Consider the following 15,114-nt stretch of genomic DNA (forward strand, 5'->3'; position numbering starts at 1 on the left):
GAAGGGCCCCAGGGAAGCCAAGGGTTCCAGGGGCTGCCACTTAGCATGGATCTCAGGTGAGGGGAGAGACCCAGGCAGACCCCTGCCTTGGGCTGGCCGCCACGTGCCTTTCCAGACTGAGAAAAGCCCCATTTCAGAGTGGGCAGGGGTGGAGCCGGTGAGGAGGTAGTGAGAATGTTCCAGACAGTTCTTCCAAAGCTCTGGGTTCCAGGAGATTGGCTGCACCTGTAAGCGACTCTGAGGACACACCTGTCTGACGCAACTCAAGGGAGGGCCATGCTCAGGGTCCCTCACTCCCTCCACATAGGTGTTTGTGCTCTCACGGCCCCCCGAGGGCGGAGCACGCCAGCACCTGGAAAGCCTGCAGCTTGTAGGCTCTGTGGAAACAGAAATAAACATCTGAGCCCCAAGCTCTGGGAGGATCAAGAGAAGGATGGAGAAACCTCCTCTGGCCCTGGACTAGCCCTGGGCTCTGGAGGGATGAGAGACTTTAGGGCAGAGTCCTGTGGTCCCGCTGGTCCAGGGCGGCTGGCAGGGCCAGGCCTCAGCTCCCAGCCCAAGTCCAGATGCAGAACTTCCTGCACCTCCAGTGCCCGTAAAGGTTAGAATGAAAGTCTCAGGGCTAATGTTCTACTAAGCCCGGCACACTGACCACACAGAAGGAACCGGAGCTGACTGGCCGGACAGTTATCTGTGCAAGCCCTTCACAGGAGCACTGCCGGGCCAAGATTGGCAGCAGACTCTCCGCACGCCTTGGCAGTACCCAGCGCCTAGCGAGGAGGGTGGGGCTGCTGTTTCTCACTCCAGCAAACGTCCAGGCTTAGCTCTTCTTTGTCCGGGTGTCTTACCACTCACGGAGCGCCGCCTGTTGCTGACCTCTCAGACCGTGTTGGCCCCTCAGGAGATGCTCTCTGAACAAACTGTCCCCTTGTAGCACTTGTCCCAGACAGAATTAAAGAAGCAGGTGGCGAGTCAGTCAGTCCAGCCACGTTCCATGGCACGGCTTGAAGCCCTCTTCCCAGCACCCAGCTCAGGGCTTGGCCAAAGCGGGTATCAGCTAGTCTGACTAAAGGGAAGCATCTTCCTTCTGGCCGAGCCTGTCAATGAGCCTGCCCACTTCACATATGCTTGTCCTTGGCCTTTGTCCTGAGGAAGCTTCCCAACAGGGAGGACTGGGAAAGCTGGAATTAATCATTTTCTGTTCTGAAAGTTGCCAGGTGGCAGAAGGTTTCTCTGGAGCTAAAGGAATCCTCCTGGTATAGAGGAGAGGAGGCCTGGCTGGAGTCCTGGGGCTGGGGCTGGGCATTTCTTGGTCAGCACTGTCCCTGTTTGGTCCTGCCCTTGGTGACAGCATACATGTTTCTCTTTGCTATCCCAGAGGAAAGACCAGGAGCAAAGACGAAGGCTGGTTTACATCTTGGACCATACCCGGGCAGAAGGAAGTGTCTTCATTGTGGGGAATGGACAAATCATGAGTGGGGCTGCAGCAGGAGCTCCTGGGAGACAGGGACTGCGTCTGATACACGTGAGCCCTCAAGGCCTTGGAGACAGTTTGAGAAGTCATGAGTTGGGAAAGGTGTGGCGAGTTACCCCAAGAAGAGCTGATGACAACTGAATCACAATGACTAAGGAAGGTGGACCAACAAGGGCCAGCTGTCTCCAGCGAATGAAGGATGGAAAGAAAGGCCATTTTCTTTATGAGAGCTGGTCAGCCTCAGTCTTCCGTTTCAATAGCTGGGTTGGGACCATTTTCTCTATTGAGAGTTGAACTGGACTCCTCCAAACCATTTCCTGCATCAGAAAGTGGGCCTGGCATGAAGCACTTTCTCTGATAGAGATGGGCAGTGCCCACACCAGCCTCCCTCAGCTCCTTGCAGACACAGGGCAAACATTACATCAATCTGCGTATCCCGGCTGCACTGGGCAGAGGCCACATCCCTCATCTCCCTACACAGCTGTTGGGAGGCTGCGCTGGGTCTGAAGCTTCTGAGGACTAGCTGAGTGTGTTTGGCTCCTGTCCTACTTGGTTTGCTGACTCCCATTCCTCCTGGGGAGCTGGGTGACCACGCGAAGAGGTGCATTTCACTCGAGTCCCGCAGGCTGACCTCCAAGCAGGTCCTGAAGTGGTATCTTTGGCCAGAGGCCTCATTGAACATAGATCTTCCAGGATATCACCATTTACAGTGAGCCCTGCAGGGGTAGACTGACAGTTCTGACCTTTGATCCTGGAAATAAAGTCAGCACAGCCCAGACTGGGACACAGCAGAACCAAGCTCCTTTTCTTCTTTATACCATCCTGTTACCAAGGGCTGCCCTGGACCATCAAGAAACCCATAGTCCCTGCATTCCCACTAGAGAGCTTAAGCTCAGGGCCAATGAGTCTCTGGGGTTGGGGGAAGGAAGGGGTTCCAATAAGCACTGGCGGGGCTATCACATGGGACCCTACATAAGATACAGCCCAGCTCTGGGGCCGTGGTGGTTGGTGGTGTTATGCTGGGTGGGGAAAACCCCAAGCCTGGGGTTCACAGGCCCCATCCCTTGTGCCTCCCCAGCCTCCTTCAGGGGCCCTGCCCTTCTTTCCACCTCGAGAGGCTGAGCCCTCCCTGGCTGATGTCCAGTACACTGGACAGCCCCCCCCACAAAGCAATGGTAGGAGACGCGTGGGGATGTCTGACCCATTTGCCTCCATCTACCTACGTGTGCAGTCCTTCTGGTTTGGGGCAAGGTCAAAGCCGGGCCTGCAGTCGCAGGCCACCCCACCTTTGGGCGTCTCTCGGCAGATGTGGGCACAGCCATGGTCTTTGTTCATGCAGTTCATACCCTCTGGGAAGAGAGACAGACAAGAGAGAGGTTGGGGGCCAGGGAGAGAGGGAGAGAGAAAATTTCAGGATGAAAAGAGATAGCAAATGACACGTCACAATCCAATGGTGTGTTCTTGGGCTGCTGTTAGCACAGATACCACACACACACATGGGTGTGCGCCTTGCCATCCAGATGGAGTTCCCCTATGGGAGAGCCCGAGGACATGGTGCCCAGGACTAGAGCCAGGCCTTGCTCTGAGAGCTGCACTGTAAATGACCCCTGGGACTTACAGAGGAAACACTCTTGTCCTGTCAGATTATGGGGTCTGGTCTATGGAAATGCTTTTAGGCCAAGGCTCCAGACAGTTTCCCACTAAAGCAGGTGTGGGTGGCACTGAAACAATTTTCAGTTTGCATAGGGATGCTGCGTGCCCCGTGAGGCAGGCAGAGACTTTTGTTGCTGGCTGGGCCCAGAAGGAAGTGCTGATGGGTCAGGGTGCTGAGTGGGTGGGCTGCAGCCCTGAGCTCACATGCCCTGGCCCACCTCCAGTTGTCATATCTGGAGGCACGGTCAGTCCCACCTAGCCATCTCTGTCAGAGCTGGAAGTCAGGGCAGCAGAGGCTCGTCCTTGCCAGCCCCAGGGCCACCCCCTAAACAGCACATGACCTCCCAGCCGCCAGAGGGGGTCTCAGGATGTATCTGCTCATGGTAGTGCTCCCCAGAACCCACACAACCCTTGTCCCTATGCGCAGAGCCTTGCATGACCTGGCATCAGCCTCCAGCTCCATCCGCACGCCCCTCAGTTCTCAGAGAGCACATGCATCACTTGGCTCCTAATCTTAGCTGGAGATTCCTGCTGGTTGGCAGATGCTACTTTTTAAAGCAAAAATGTTTGCAAACCTCAGGTACCTTTTTCTCTGAGGCCTCATCTGAAAAGGGCAGTCAGTGACTGACCTCTCTGCTGGTTGGGAGATTTCAGGAAGGGGAGATGGCTACAGGGTGCCAGGGCTGGGCCAGCCCACTGCCTGCCGCAGTGCCTCCAGCTGCAGCTGCAGCAAGGCTCTTCCATCGGGAGCCTTGCCCATGTTGGCCTTTCCTGGCAGGCCCTTCCAGCTTGTCCTCCCGCTGGGCTTGGAAGCCCTGTCCTTCTCAAGGCCAGTCGATGCCCTGTCTCCTCTCCTCCCAGAGTCTCCACTGTGGCTTCCAACCCCGGACAGCCACAAGACCCCCTGCACGTTCTGGGGTCCCTTGTCCCCTATGAAGGCCAGTACCCCCTTCAGAGACATCTGCCCAGGGGCCCATGGTGCGCTGAGAGACACCACGAGGACTTGAACCAGAGCCTCGGACTATAAACCCCCGGGGGGCCTTGCTGAGTGCAGAGCTGAGCTGCCCATGGGTTTCAAGGGCAGGGACTACGGACCATTTGCCTCGGGTCTCTGGAGGCCTGGCCTCCACACCCTGCCCAGTCAGTGAACGCCGAGAATTAGGTTGAAACACGTCTGAGGGCACTGGTATGATTGGGGAGAACAAGGGTCCCCTGGGGTGGGCCACTTGGCCCCTGTCCTCAGTCAGCCACAGTTCCCAGGACATCACTCTCCCCACAACGAAGACTTGACCTCTCCTCCCTGACTGCCTGGAGTGGTTTGGACCTCCTTCAGTTGACCCCAGTTGATGTTTATCTTCCTGGTGATTTGTGAGGAGTTTCCAGAATTTATGAGGTCAGGGGTCAAGTGAGAGGTTGTAGGCCACAAGTCCATCAAGAGGCTAACGGCAGATGAAAGGAAGAGCTGCAGGCTGCCCACATCAGCCCTGAGACCTGACTTCCGTGTCCCACCCGAGAAGGGCCGGCCTTGGACAGAGGGAAGGAACCCGCAGACGGGGACTCACAGGCGGCCTCCTTCTCCAGGTGGCTCACTGGCCTCCTGTTCAAGGTGAGGACTAGCTCAATCTTGACCTTGTCCCCTTTAAGCAGGGGCAGGGGGCAACTGAGAATTGACGTTATTTATTTATTTATTTTTACAAGACTGGGTTCAGAACAGCAGAGCAGAAACTTTATTCACTGATCAAGGAATGTGGGAGGAGAGCTTGTGCTCTAAAATGCCTTCTCCTAATTGACATATTTTTAAAAAGACAAACACCTGGCAGCTTCAATAAAGATACGAAAAAGTCTGAAGCCTGCACTTTGCTCAGCAGCCTCACCCCTGGTTCCATCTGACTTTACTAGTCTCATTACTCCTTCACCTTGATTTTCTTACTCATTCTAACCAAACTGCTACACTGACGTTGAGTATGACCAACTAACCGACAGCTGAATAAGCAAAGCGCTCAATGCCATGGCTCCTCACCGGAAGCTACAAGTTCATCTGGAGAGGGCTGCGCTTCCCTCTCACTAAAATCCAAGACGCCATGTGTGCGTGTCTGCAAAGTCGGGTGGGAGAAAGAGAGGGCATGCTGAGAGATGTTTAACAAGTGGCGGGGGCGGGGGGGGGTGGTTGGGGTGGGGACTGATTTGCAACATTTCCCAATTTCTGTGGGGTGAATACTCCAACCGCGTCTGATTTCAAGCTGCCAGGGAGACAACACTGAAGGTGGAGCTGGGAAGAATGTGCACAAGCCAGCCCCAGCACGTGGCTTTCTTAGAAAGGTCACTGTAAAGTCAGGCAGACGTGGGCATGAATCTTCTCAGAGAGGGAAGTGCCATATACGGTAGGTATTCAATCACTGAGACCAAATCTTTCTATGTGGGCACTGACTTCTGAAGGCCGGTGCCTTCTCTTGCAGATCTGGAGAAAGTGTGGCTCCTCATGGGGCCCTAGCTAGGCCAGACAGAGGCACGCTCTCAGGTCACTAAGACATATTCAATCTCTCATCAGGTCTGAGAGACTCTTGCCTGGCGAGGATTTGGCCACTGAGTTGTGGCCACCAAGCAGCCTCTCTGACCTCATCAATGGCTACTGTCAATGGTGGGCTGAGTCCAGGGTCACTCCCCCCCCCCCCCCCACACTCCTTGCTCATTTGGTTTTGCGGCTCCCTGCTGCCCACAAATGCACAAAAGGCTGGTGTTCCAGCTTCTTCCCAGCTTCGTCTCTCACCACCTCCTATACTCCGTTGGCCTGCAATCCCACAATGCCTGCTGAGCATCCCCCAGAAGTGCCCCATCCACCCCTTGCTTCTCCCGTCTTCTACAAACAAAATCCTAGGCCTCTCTTAAACTCCACCACTTCTACAAAGCTTCCTGATTCTTGGGTTATAGTCCCCATGTCTCCCCTATGCCACCATGCCATGTTAATTTCCCAGGGTTGTCCTGTGGCTGGCACAGGACATTGATGCTGAATAAAGCAGATCTGTGCTTTCTTCCTAAGCTAGGAAGAACCCAAGGGCCCCTGATTAAGCTCAGGCTTATACATGATTAAGAAAGGGAGATTGAATTTCCATTCCCAGCCAAAGAATCACAATTTACAAGAAGCCCTGCTAATCATCACCAACCATAAATTTGTCACTGGGGAACTGATGCGGCCCTGAACCTTGGACACTAGATAGAGTACTAAGCTTTAGAAATCACTGTTTTCTCCAATATGATGGATTTCCATCAGGTGATCTTTATTTCTGAGAATCTAGACTTTAATAACGAGCCAAGTTGTCCTTGTTGTTTGCGGGCAAAGGATCACTTGGGGGAGTAATCTAGCATTCTAGTTCAAAGTTGAACGGTACTAAGCAGTGAAACCCGGAGCTGGGAAGGTGGACCCAAGTCCCCACCTGTGATTAGCCCGTTTCAATGGTCTTTACTTCAGTCCCTGCAACAAGTGTGGGAGAGGAGGGCGAGGCCTCCAGCCTCCACCTAAAGACCTGAGCCCAGGTCATGTTCGCGCTCCTCACTCAAGATCCACATAGGCTCTGAACACTTGGTCCCTCACCCAGCGGCCCCCAGAGACCCCTTTCTCTCTCCAGTGGAGGGAAGGTAGGGTGGGGTCACTGGCAGGTAAGCTTCAGGGCCTCTTTACATTCCTACATTACAGAGGAGCCCCAAAAGCTTCTGTTTATGTGCTATAGCTATTAATATTTACAAGCAGGGAAATTTATATTAATTCATTTAAAAATAGAAATTAAAAACTTATTACATGTCAACATTAATATATTTTTTATTAAAAACTACATTTTCCAAAAGAAGGGGCGAGTCAGCTGAGAGAAGAGCCCTTGCAGAGGCAAATGGGGGGGGGGGGGGGTGGGTGGGTATGGATTCTCTTTTTTTGAGGAAGACTGGCCCTGAGTTAACATTCGTGCCCAACTTCCTCTACTTTATATGTGGGACCCCTGCCACAGCATTGCTTGACAAGCGGTGCGCAAATCCACGCCCAGGATCGGAACTGGTGAACCCTGGGCTGCTGAAGTGGAATGTGTGACTTAACCACTACGCCACCAGGCCAGTCCTAACAGATTCTTGTGTATATGGTTTGAACCCGTGGGTGTGCAGCTGGACCTGAAGTCACGGCCCCTGATTCTCCAGGCACTTGTCACCTTTTGCCTCCACCAGGATGAGGGGTGTTTCTGTTGGCTGTGCCTGCTGCAGACCGGATGCTACGGGGGGTGGTGGACTGGTGGTGATGCTCCAGTGGGTGTGCCTCGCTCTGTAAAAGGCTGAATGCCACTGTGTGCCTCCTCCAGGAAGCCCTCCTTGACCCCCATGCCCCAAGGGCCTCTGCACGCCTGTGCTCCCCTTGCCCCCAGCACTGATAGGGTGGCTATGTTGCTCCTCTCTGCTCTCCATGTGATTCAGGCTGAGCTCTGAGCCTTCTCAGTGGCCTCATTGTCTAATACAGGTCCTGCCTGGGAGGGGACATTTTGTGTCTCTGTAGTGAAGGGAGGGAAAGTGGAATAACCTTGCCCCTCCTCCCATGAGGGTCTGGAGCAGAGGTCTGGGTCTCATACCTGAGCAGCCACTGTCCTGGGAGACAGGCTGATGTGGAACTGGCAGCTGAGAAAAGTAGCCACCAGCAGCCAGACTCATGTGAGCCATGCTCACCCCTGTGTAGCCAAGGCTGGAGTGAGACTAGAGTTCTGAGCGCATCCAGAGGCACCTTCTCCCTGAGATGGGTGCTCATCAGAGCATCGCATCGCCATCACATTTTAAAATGACCCCAGCCCCAAAGATGACCACCACTGCCCAGGCTTGGGCTGGTGGAAGTGCAGTTTCCCCTGTGCTGATGACTCAGCTCCTCGTCAGCGGCAGACATGGGAACTGCAACACCGGCCCCTGCACCTGGGGCAGCACTGGCTTCTGCAGCTTCACGGCTGGCAGAACCACGGACGGTCAGGGCTGGATGGAGCCTATAGTCCCTCTTGTCCATCCATCTTACAGGCAGGGAAAATGAGGTCCTGAGACAGGAGTACCTGTCCCAGATCACATGGCACGACTGGAACCCAGGCTGCTGGGCTTCTTAGCCATGGCTCTCCTACCCTAGGGTCACTGTGCTACACTGACTGGCAGCAAGCATTTCCTGGGGTGAACCGAACTAGGAACCCAGCACAGAGTTAGTGCAATAAACGGTGCCTGTACGATTATCGGTCCTCAGAATTAAAAGCCTATTAAAATTCAAGGCTAATTCAGATGCCACCTCCTCTGTGAAGCTCTTTGGGTAGCCCATCAACAAAGCACACAACCCCTGGCTCCTCTCTGACCTTCCACCAGCTGTCACTGGAAGGCCTTGAGCATGAGGACAGAGCCTCAGCTCACCTGCAGAAACATCAAGTTGGCACATGGCCTTGACTCTGCCCACACACCCTCTAGCCTTTCCAAACAGCGTGAGGTTCCTGAGCAGCCATGATTTATGACTGCCTGGGTCTCCGACCTGCTCACGCGCTTGTCCTCCGAGTCTTTGCTATCCCTTTGCGGCCACTGCTGGCTCTCAGCCAGGCTGGAGGCCCTGGGGAGGCCCAAGGCCATGGCAGCTGCTCTGTGAAAGGTTGCAGCCCTCAGCTGAGCAAGGTTGCTCTGGCTGCCTCTCAAGCAAGGGGAGAGCGAAAGGGCCAGCCTAGAGGCCGACAGCTCAGGTGAGCACGGAGCGGAGCCTCCTTTGCAAACTCACTTTCTCTGGGCTCAGTCTGAAAGCTCCCCCTCCTCTGGCTGACTGATGCCTTTATCCTTGCCGCACAGCTCAAGCTCTGACCACAGACCAAGCCTCCTGGCTCTCTGTGCTCTTCCCTCCAGTTGGCAAAGTGTGCTGTGGTAGGAGACAGGGGGTCTCTCTGTTCCCTCCCGTGCATGTCTACCAGCGGGAGCTCCTTGAGGCAGGGAACATGTCTTGTTCCCTGCTGTGTCCTGGTGCCCCGAACCCTGGCTGCACACAGCAGATGCTCAGTACATCCTACCGAGGGAGTGAACGCAAAGCCACCAGATGAAGAGGCCAGCTCCCAGGCCCATAGGATGGCCGGGCCGTGTGCACACCATCACCAAGGCACCCTGAGGAAGACTGCCACTCACAAGAGGGGCTGGGGCCGGAACCCTCCTTTGCCATACCCAAGCCTCTGGTTGGATGCCTTCTCTGGGTCTGTTTTCTCAGCTGGGAAATGGGGTGTCAGAATCTTTGTCTCTGAGGCTTGCTGTGAAGCTCAAATGAGATAACTATGTAATGTGTGTGGCACAGAGCAGATTCCTAAGAAAGCCCAGTTATTAAAACTTTCCACTCCGCTCCCACCTTATTCTGCCTTGTGTTAAACGCTAAGCCATTCTCCCCCGCTAACCATGGGGAACCTGAGGGGAGACCTGAGCTTTATTCTTTTCTGTATCCTAAGTATCCAGCACAGGGCCTGGCACAGGGTTAGGAAGCAGCAAACAGTGGCTGAAAGAAAGAAAGAGAAGAACGAGAGCGAGGAAGAGAGGGAAGGATGGAAGGAGAGAAAGAGGGAGGTAGAAGAAGAGAAGAGAGAAATGAAGGCTCTCCCACCTCAGAACCGATTAAACCCGTGAGGGGGCAAGGCAAGAGAGAGAGAGAATGCTGAAAGCGCTACTGTGGCATTCCCTGTTGTGTGTTCTGTGAAACACAGTGCCTCAAGAAGCCTGATGGAGGGACTTCACAGCACACTCCAAAGGCTCTGAGAAGTCCTGCAGTCACTTGTGCGACAGTCCCCTGCCTTCTCACTTAACACAAAGGGGAGCCTTGCTCTAAGCCCTCTGGGTGGCTCTGGGTTATGAGCTTCAGGATGGCCTACTCCAGCTCCTCACCTTACAGATGAGGTCACAGTGGCTCAGGCACTGGGGTGGCGGAGGCCAGGGCAAGTGACGGTACCCGCTCTACCACCTGGAGCTTGGTGTGGCTTCCTCTGTGCCTCAGAGCCTCAGAGGTAGAGGGGATGGCACTCTCTCTCTGCCCTCTCCCAGGGGGGCTGTCCTGAGGGTAGTGAGCTAGCAGGTAGTATTACTGGGACAGCCACGGCCAAGGGCCGCAGGGCCACATGAAGGTTTGAAGGTGAAAGGTGAATCCTAGGGTATGCAAGGTGCTCAGTGTGCGCTTCTGCTCCAGGAGAATGGTCCTGGGCTCCACACTGGAAAGGACTTAAGGGTCTGCCACTCCTCCCCCCAAGCCTGGGGAGTACCCCTGGCCCCACCCCAGCTCCTCTGAGGCAGCAAGGCCCACTCTGCTCAGCTCCGACTGCAGACTGTCTCTACTGCTGCCGGCCCACAGGCTCCTCCAGAGCAGGCTGAGCCCAGAGCAGGCACAGGGAAGGCTTCTGTGAGCTGGTGGAACTGAAGGGCCCTGGCTCGAACTCTGTCCTCCTGTGGCCTCCTGCTTTAAAACCAAGTCTGCCCTTGGGAGCCACACAACAAGAGAGCTGCCCCTGGGCCAGGCGCTGCCTCTCCTTCAGCCTAGCTGCGTGTCCTGATACTGGGGAGCAACCACAGTGCAGAGTTCAGCAGAAAGCCCTGTTCATCTCCCCTCCTTGAGGGGAAATGGGATGTAATTTCAGAGTTGTTCCCAGAAATCCTGGTCTTCAGGGGCCCAGTGCCAGTCAGGCCACGCTGCCAGCCAGGTTGAATCTAAATTCGATCCAACCCATTCAAATCCAATTACATTCTACAAACCCGAATCCATTGTCTCCTTGGTGCCCAGGATGGGGCGGGGAGCAATGAGGAGACAGACGTTTTGCTGCCACATCATCAGGTCCAAATTTGGACTCTGGCACTTGCTGTGTGAACTTGGGCAATCGCTTCACCTCTCTAAGCCTGTTTCCACCTGTGTAAAAAGAGAGCCGTTGTAGGCCCTGCCTCCTAGGTGCTCACTCAGTGTGCACTCCCCTCCCCCAGCCAGTGAGGCTGGCTAAGGGTGCAGGTAAGGACTCGCAGGACTTCGTCCTGGGCAGGGGAGCCATGGAAAGGCTGTAAAGAGGGCAGTGATGCACTCGTATGTTAGACAGAACTCTGGATGCTGCATGGAAGGCGGCCTGCAGGGCCAAGACTGCAGGCCAGAAGCTGGAGGCTGTTGCTATCACCCTGAGAGGGACGAAGGAGCCTAGATTTGGGATGCATTTAAGAGCCCTTTTCTCTGAATTTCCCAGAAGACATGATGTAGGGACTTGGGCTCTGACCACCCTCTCATTTACTTTAACCTGCACCATAAGTCTGAGAAGTAGGTGTTGCCTACTTCACAAGCAAGCACACGGATTAGGGTCAAGGGGGAAGACGTGCCAGGGCAACACTGTGTGCTCACGCAGGGATAGGGCCTTGGGTCACATCGTCCTCTCTCAGGTGCCCAGTGCTTCCTCTCAATGGGCCCCCTCCCCAGATCCTTGCCTTCTCTAGGCCCTGTGGCGGGCCCCGGCAGTCCTTCCCACCCCGGGCCTATTTTTCCCAAGGCCTTCTCTCATTTCTGGATACTCCACTAGAGCATGCACAGAGGTAAACGATGGCAGAATCTGCCTGCCTCAAACCAGTGTGCACATCTCATCTTCTGCAAAGCAAAGTTCATGGACGCACCTACAGCAGGGCAGCAGGAGGTGGGCCCAATCTGTTCTACTTAGGTGTCACCCCGGCCAGGGATAACAAAGCCAGAATGTGTGCCTCCCAAGGGTCGTTGCTATGGTGACTCCATCAATAACATCATTTTCAAATCCATGTCCCTTAAACACACGGAAGGGAAGGCAAGCTGGGAACTGCAGAGCAGGGAGAAAAGAACAATTACCTTTCTCTGCCCTCCCCGCATTGGGGAGGAAGGCATTCCCTCCCCTTCTACCTCATCAATAGAAACTATGGAGCCCAGAACAAGGCTGGAACCTGCGGGATGATGGGACAAGGCCGCTGCCTTCCCCAACCCAGACTCCAGGCAAGGAAAGACAAATATGGGCTCCCAATGTTTGGACAGGGGCTTAAGAAACACCAGAAAGGTCCTGCCTCAGGGAAGGCGCAGGAACAGCAGCAGGAGGGGCCTGTGGGAGAGGTGACGGTGACAACAGCCATGCTCCTCTCCCTAGAGCTGCCTGTGTGTCGAGCTGCACCATGAGCTTTAGATACGTTTTCTCACTAGTTCTCCCCACAAACCTGGCAGGGCTGTTCTGGCTGGTATTATCCCCGTCTAACAGATGGGCCTCAAGGCCTGCAGTGGCCCTATGTAACAGAGACTCTCTGCTGTCACCTGCACAGCCTACCCTCCCTTCTCACCTTAGCACCTTTGGGAATGTAGTTCCTTCTGCCAGGGACACACTCCCTCCCTCCCTCCTTTGAATGGTGACTTCTGACGAGTCATTTGAGATTCTGTTTGGATGTCACCTCTTTTAGGAAGCCCTCCTTGTTTCCACCCACCCCCTAAATCCCTAAACTGGATTAGGAGCCTGGCCTGGGCCTCCATGGCCCCCTGTACTGCCCCCTCTCAGAGCACCACCACACTAACTGTAACTACTGAGTCTGCACTGTCTCCCCCACGAGACAGCTCCTCGAGGGGACATGGCCCAAGCTTGAGTCACCTCTTTGCCCTGGTCACCTCCATGCCCTGTATAGCGCCTAGCCCTGAGAGAAGGGCCAAGACATGTTCACTGAACCCAACCGTGCAGTGAGGGGCCTGGGCTCAGCCACTTTGGGCTTTGGACTCTGCATCAGAACAGGGGCCAGCACTCAGGCAACAGGAGTGTGTCTGTCTGCAGGCCCAGGCCTGGCTGCTGCCTGCCCGCCTGTCTGGCTCCACGTCGAGCCCCTAATTACACTCTAACAGCATCTATGACTGGATGGTGCTCCAAGAGCCTCTCATTATGAGGCCTGGGCCTTAGCAGAAACACAGGGCTCTGCCTTCCATCCTGCATCCCCAAAATTACATCCTCCTGGGGAATTCCAGGCCTGGCCAGAGCACCAGCAGTCTGCTGCCCCAGATTAGACCCCTACCTGATCAGAAGCTGAGCCCATCCCCGGCTATATCACTAGGGGCAGCCCCACCTGGGAAATGGGAGTGATTAAGACTGTGGGCTTCCACTTATCCAGAGCTGCTCAGTGCCAGGCCCCATGCTGGGCTCTCTGCACGAGTCCCTAATCGAACATTGCCACAACTCTGAGTGCCAGGTAGCATCAGCAGGCCCACCTGAGAGGTGTGGATGCTCAGGCTCAGAGAGAGGTCTCCCGACCTGTGTGGAGGAGCAGGGACCCGACCCCCTAGTGGCCACTCCAACAGCAGGCCCGAAGGGGTCCCAGCCCCTTGGCCAAAGGCTCATCTCATACCCCGCCTGCCCTGGTGCCTACCCAGCTGCCTTGGTGGCCCTCAAGGGAACTTTGCCCCACTCCCTGTTCTTGCCAGTGTCTCACTGCCCTGTCAGCCTGAACTTCTCCTCACCGACCCCAACACCCCACTCCTAGGCCGTCCGACCACCCCCACCCTTCCTTCAGGCTCTTGGCCCCCTGCAGGGCCCCAGGAGGACTGGCCCTTCTGAGTGTGATCCCTGCCGTCTCTCAGCATGTGCCTCCCAGCTGGTCTAGCCACGAAAGTCCAAACCTCGTGTGATCTGAATCCCAATGCCTTCCTCATTCATTTGCTCACACTTGTCGATTCTCTCCATGAATATTTAGGTGGGTCTCCTGTACAACAGGCCTTTCCACAGGACCAGCCCGCTCCTCGCCTGTGCCTCTGTTGCTGCTCTGCTCTCACAGGGTGGCTGGTCAACAGCACGCTGGGTATGAACACAGGGCATGGCTCTGAAAGAAGCTGCCCTGCTTTGAGTTTACATGCAGGCAAGCAGCCAGGATGGTCTGGTTTTCTGGAAAGCTGGAATTGGAAAGGACCTTGGAGAGCATCTAGACGAGCCTCTCCTTCTCCACTGAGGAGGCTGAAGCTCACGGGACAGCGATTACCCTGAGTCATGCAGCAGTCAGCACAGGTCCAAACATAACCTTTTGACTCCCAACGCCCCGGCTCTCGAGCTCAGCGTTCTTTCTGTCACATCAGGAGGCGGCACACAAGGCACTGCTGCCCTTGTTCGGAGGCTGTCAACTGGCCATTAAGCTCACCCATTCAAGCACTCACACTCATTCTATAAACCTTTGCTAAGTACCACTTGTGTGCAGGCCCTGCGCTGAGGCTGCGAGCAGGGCAGCTGGGGCACCCACCCCTCACAGGTGGATTCTCAGCTGAGACCAAGTCCATTGCCATGGCTGTGCACTGGTGGGCAGGCACGGTGTACACGGACAGAAGGATGGGTGGACGGAGAGCTGAGGCTGTGGCTGGCTCCTGGCACCCCAGATAAGAGCAGAGGGGGTGGGCTGGGCCTGCCTTCTTGGAAAGCAGGGATGGACATCAGCCTCTCTTCAGGCCCCCACCCCTGGGGCCTGGACGCATCCTGGCACTGGGAGCCCCTGGAAAGCTGCCTCTTTGGGATGGGAGGGAGCCTGTCTGACAGCTGTGAGGACCATGCGGCAGTCTGTGCAGACACGCATGGACAAACATTTGCAGAGCTGCGGACTGCCAGTCCTCCTCCTGAGGGAGGGTCAGCATGGCTGAGGTGGGGCAGGCCTGGTTTCACCACATCGGCTTCACACATCCAGTCCTGCCAGTTCTAAGGTGTGTGGCCCTGGGACTTGCTCAGTTTCATCCTCTGTGAAGCAGGAGACTAAAATGCTCTTTTGTAAGATCATTAAAGGGCAGTAAAGGGGTGATGGCTCCAGCTCAGGCTCAGGACACAGACGCAGACGGTGCTCAGCACAGGCTGGCCTGTGCCCCCGCCCCCACTGGCTGGCTCAGCAGTGCTGGTCCCTTCAGAGCCGCTCCTGACCTGGCCCTGCCTCCTCCGCTCCCTCTCAGGGCTGACCCTCCCTCCTCTCCCTGCCTCCTGAAGTTCCCCAGATGA

General features: G+C 55.5%; 1 protein-coding gene across 9 annotated transcripts in view; it reads right to left on the reverse strand.

Moving 5' to 3' along the window:
• Positions 1-15,114, reverse strand: part of SCUBE1 (signal peptide, CUB domain and EGF like domain containing 1) — a 136,579-nt gene that overhangs the window by 57,744 nt on the left and 63,721 nt on the right. For all 9 annotated transcript variants that reach the window (XR_011433781.1, XR_011433780.1, XM_023631758.2 and 6 more), the window contains one exon: positions 2,698-2,823. Coding sequence is in view for 7 of the 9 variants with exons in the window: in XM_023631758.2 (XP_023487526.1) it covers positions 2,698-2,823 (126 nt within the window). In the remaining 2 variants the exon portion in view is untranslated. The remainder of the gene's footprint in view (positions 1-2,697; positions 2,824-15,114) is intronic.

This window comes from Equus caballus, chromosome 28 (genome assembly GCF_041296265.1).
Source record: "Equus caballus isolate H_3958 breed thoroughbred chromosome 28, TB-T2T, whole genome shotgun sequence".
NCBI lineage: Eukaryota > Metazoa > Chordata > Mammalia > Perissodactyla > Equidae > Equus > Equus caballus.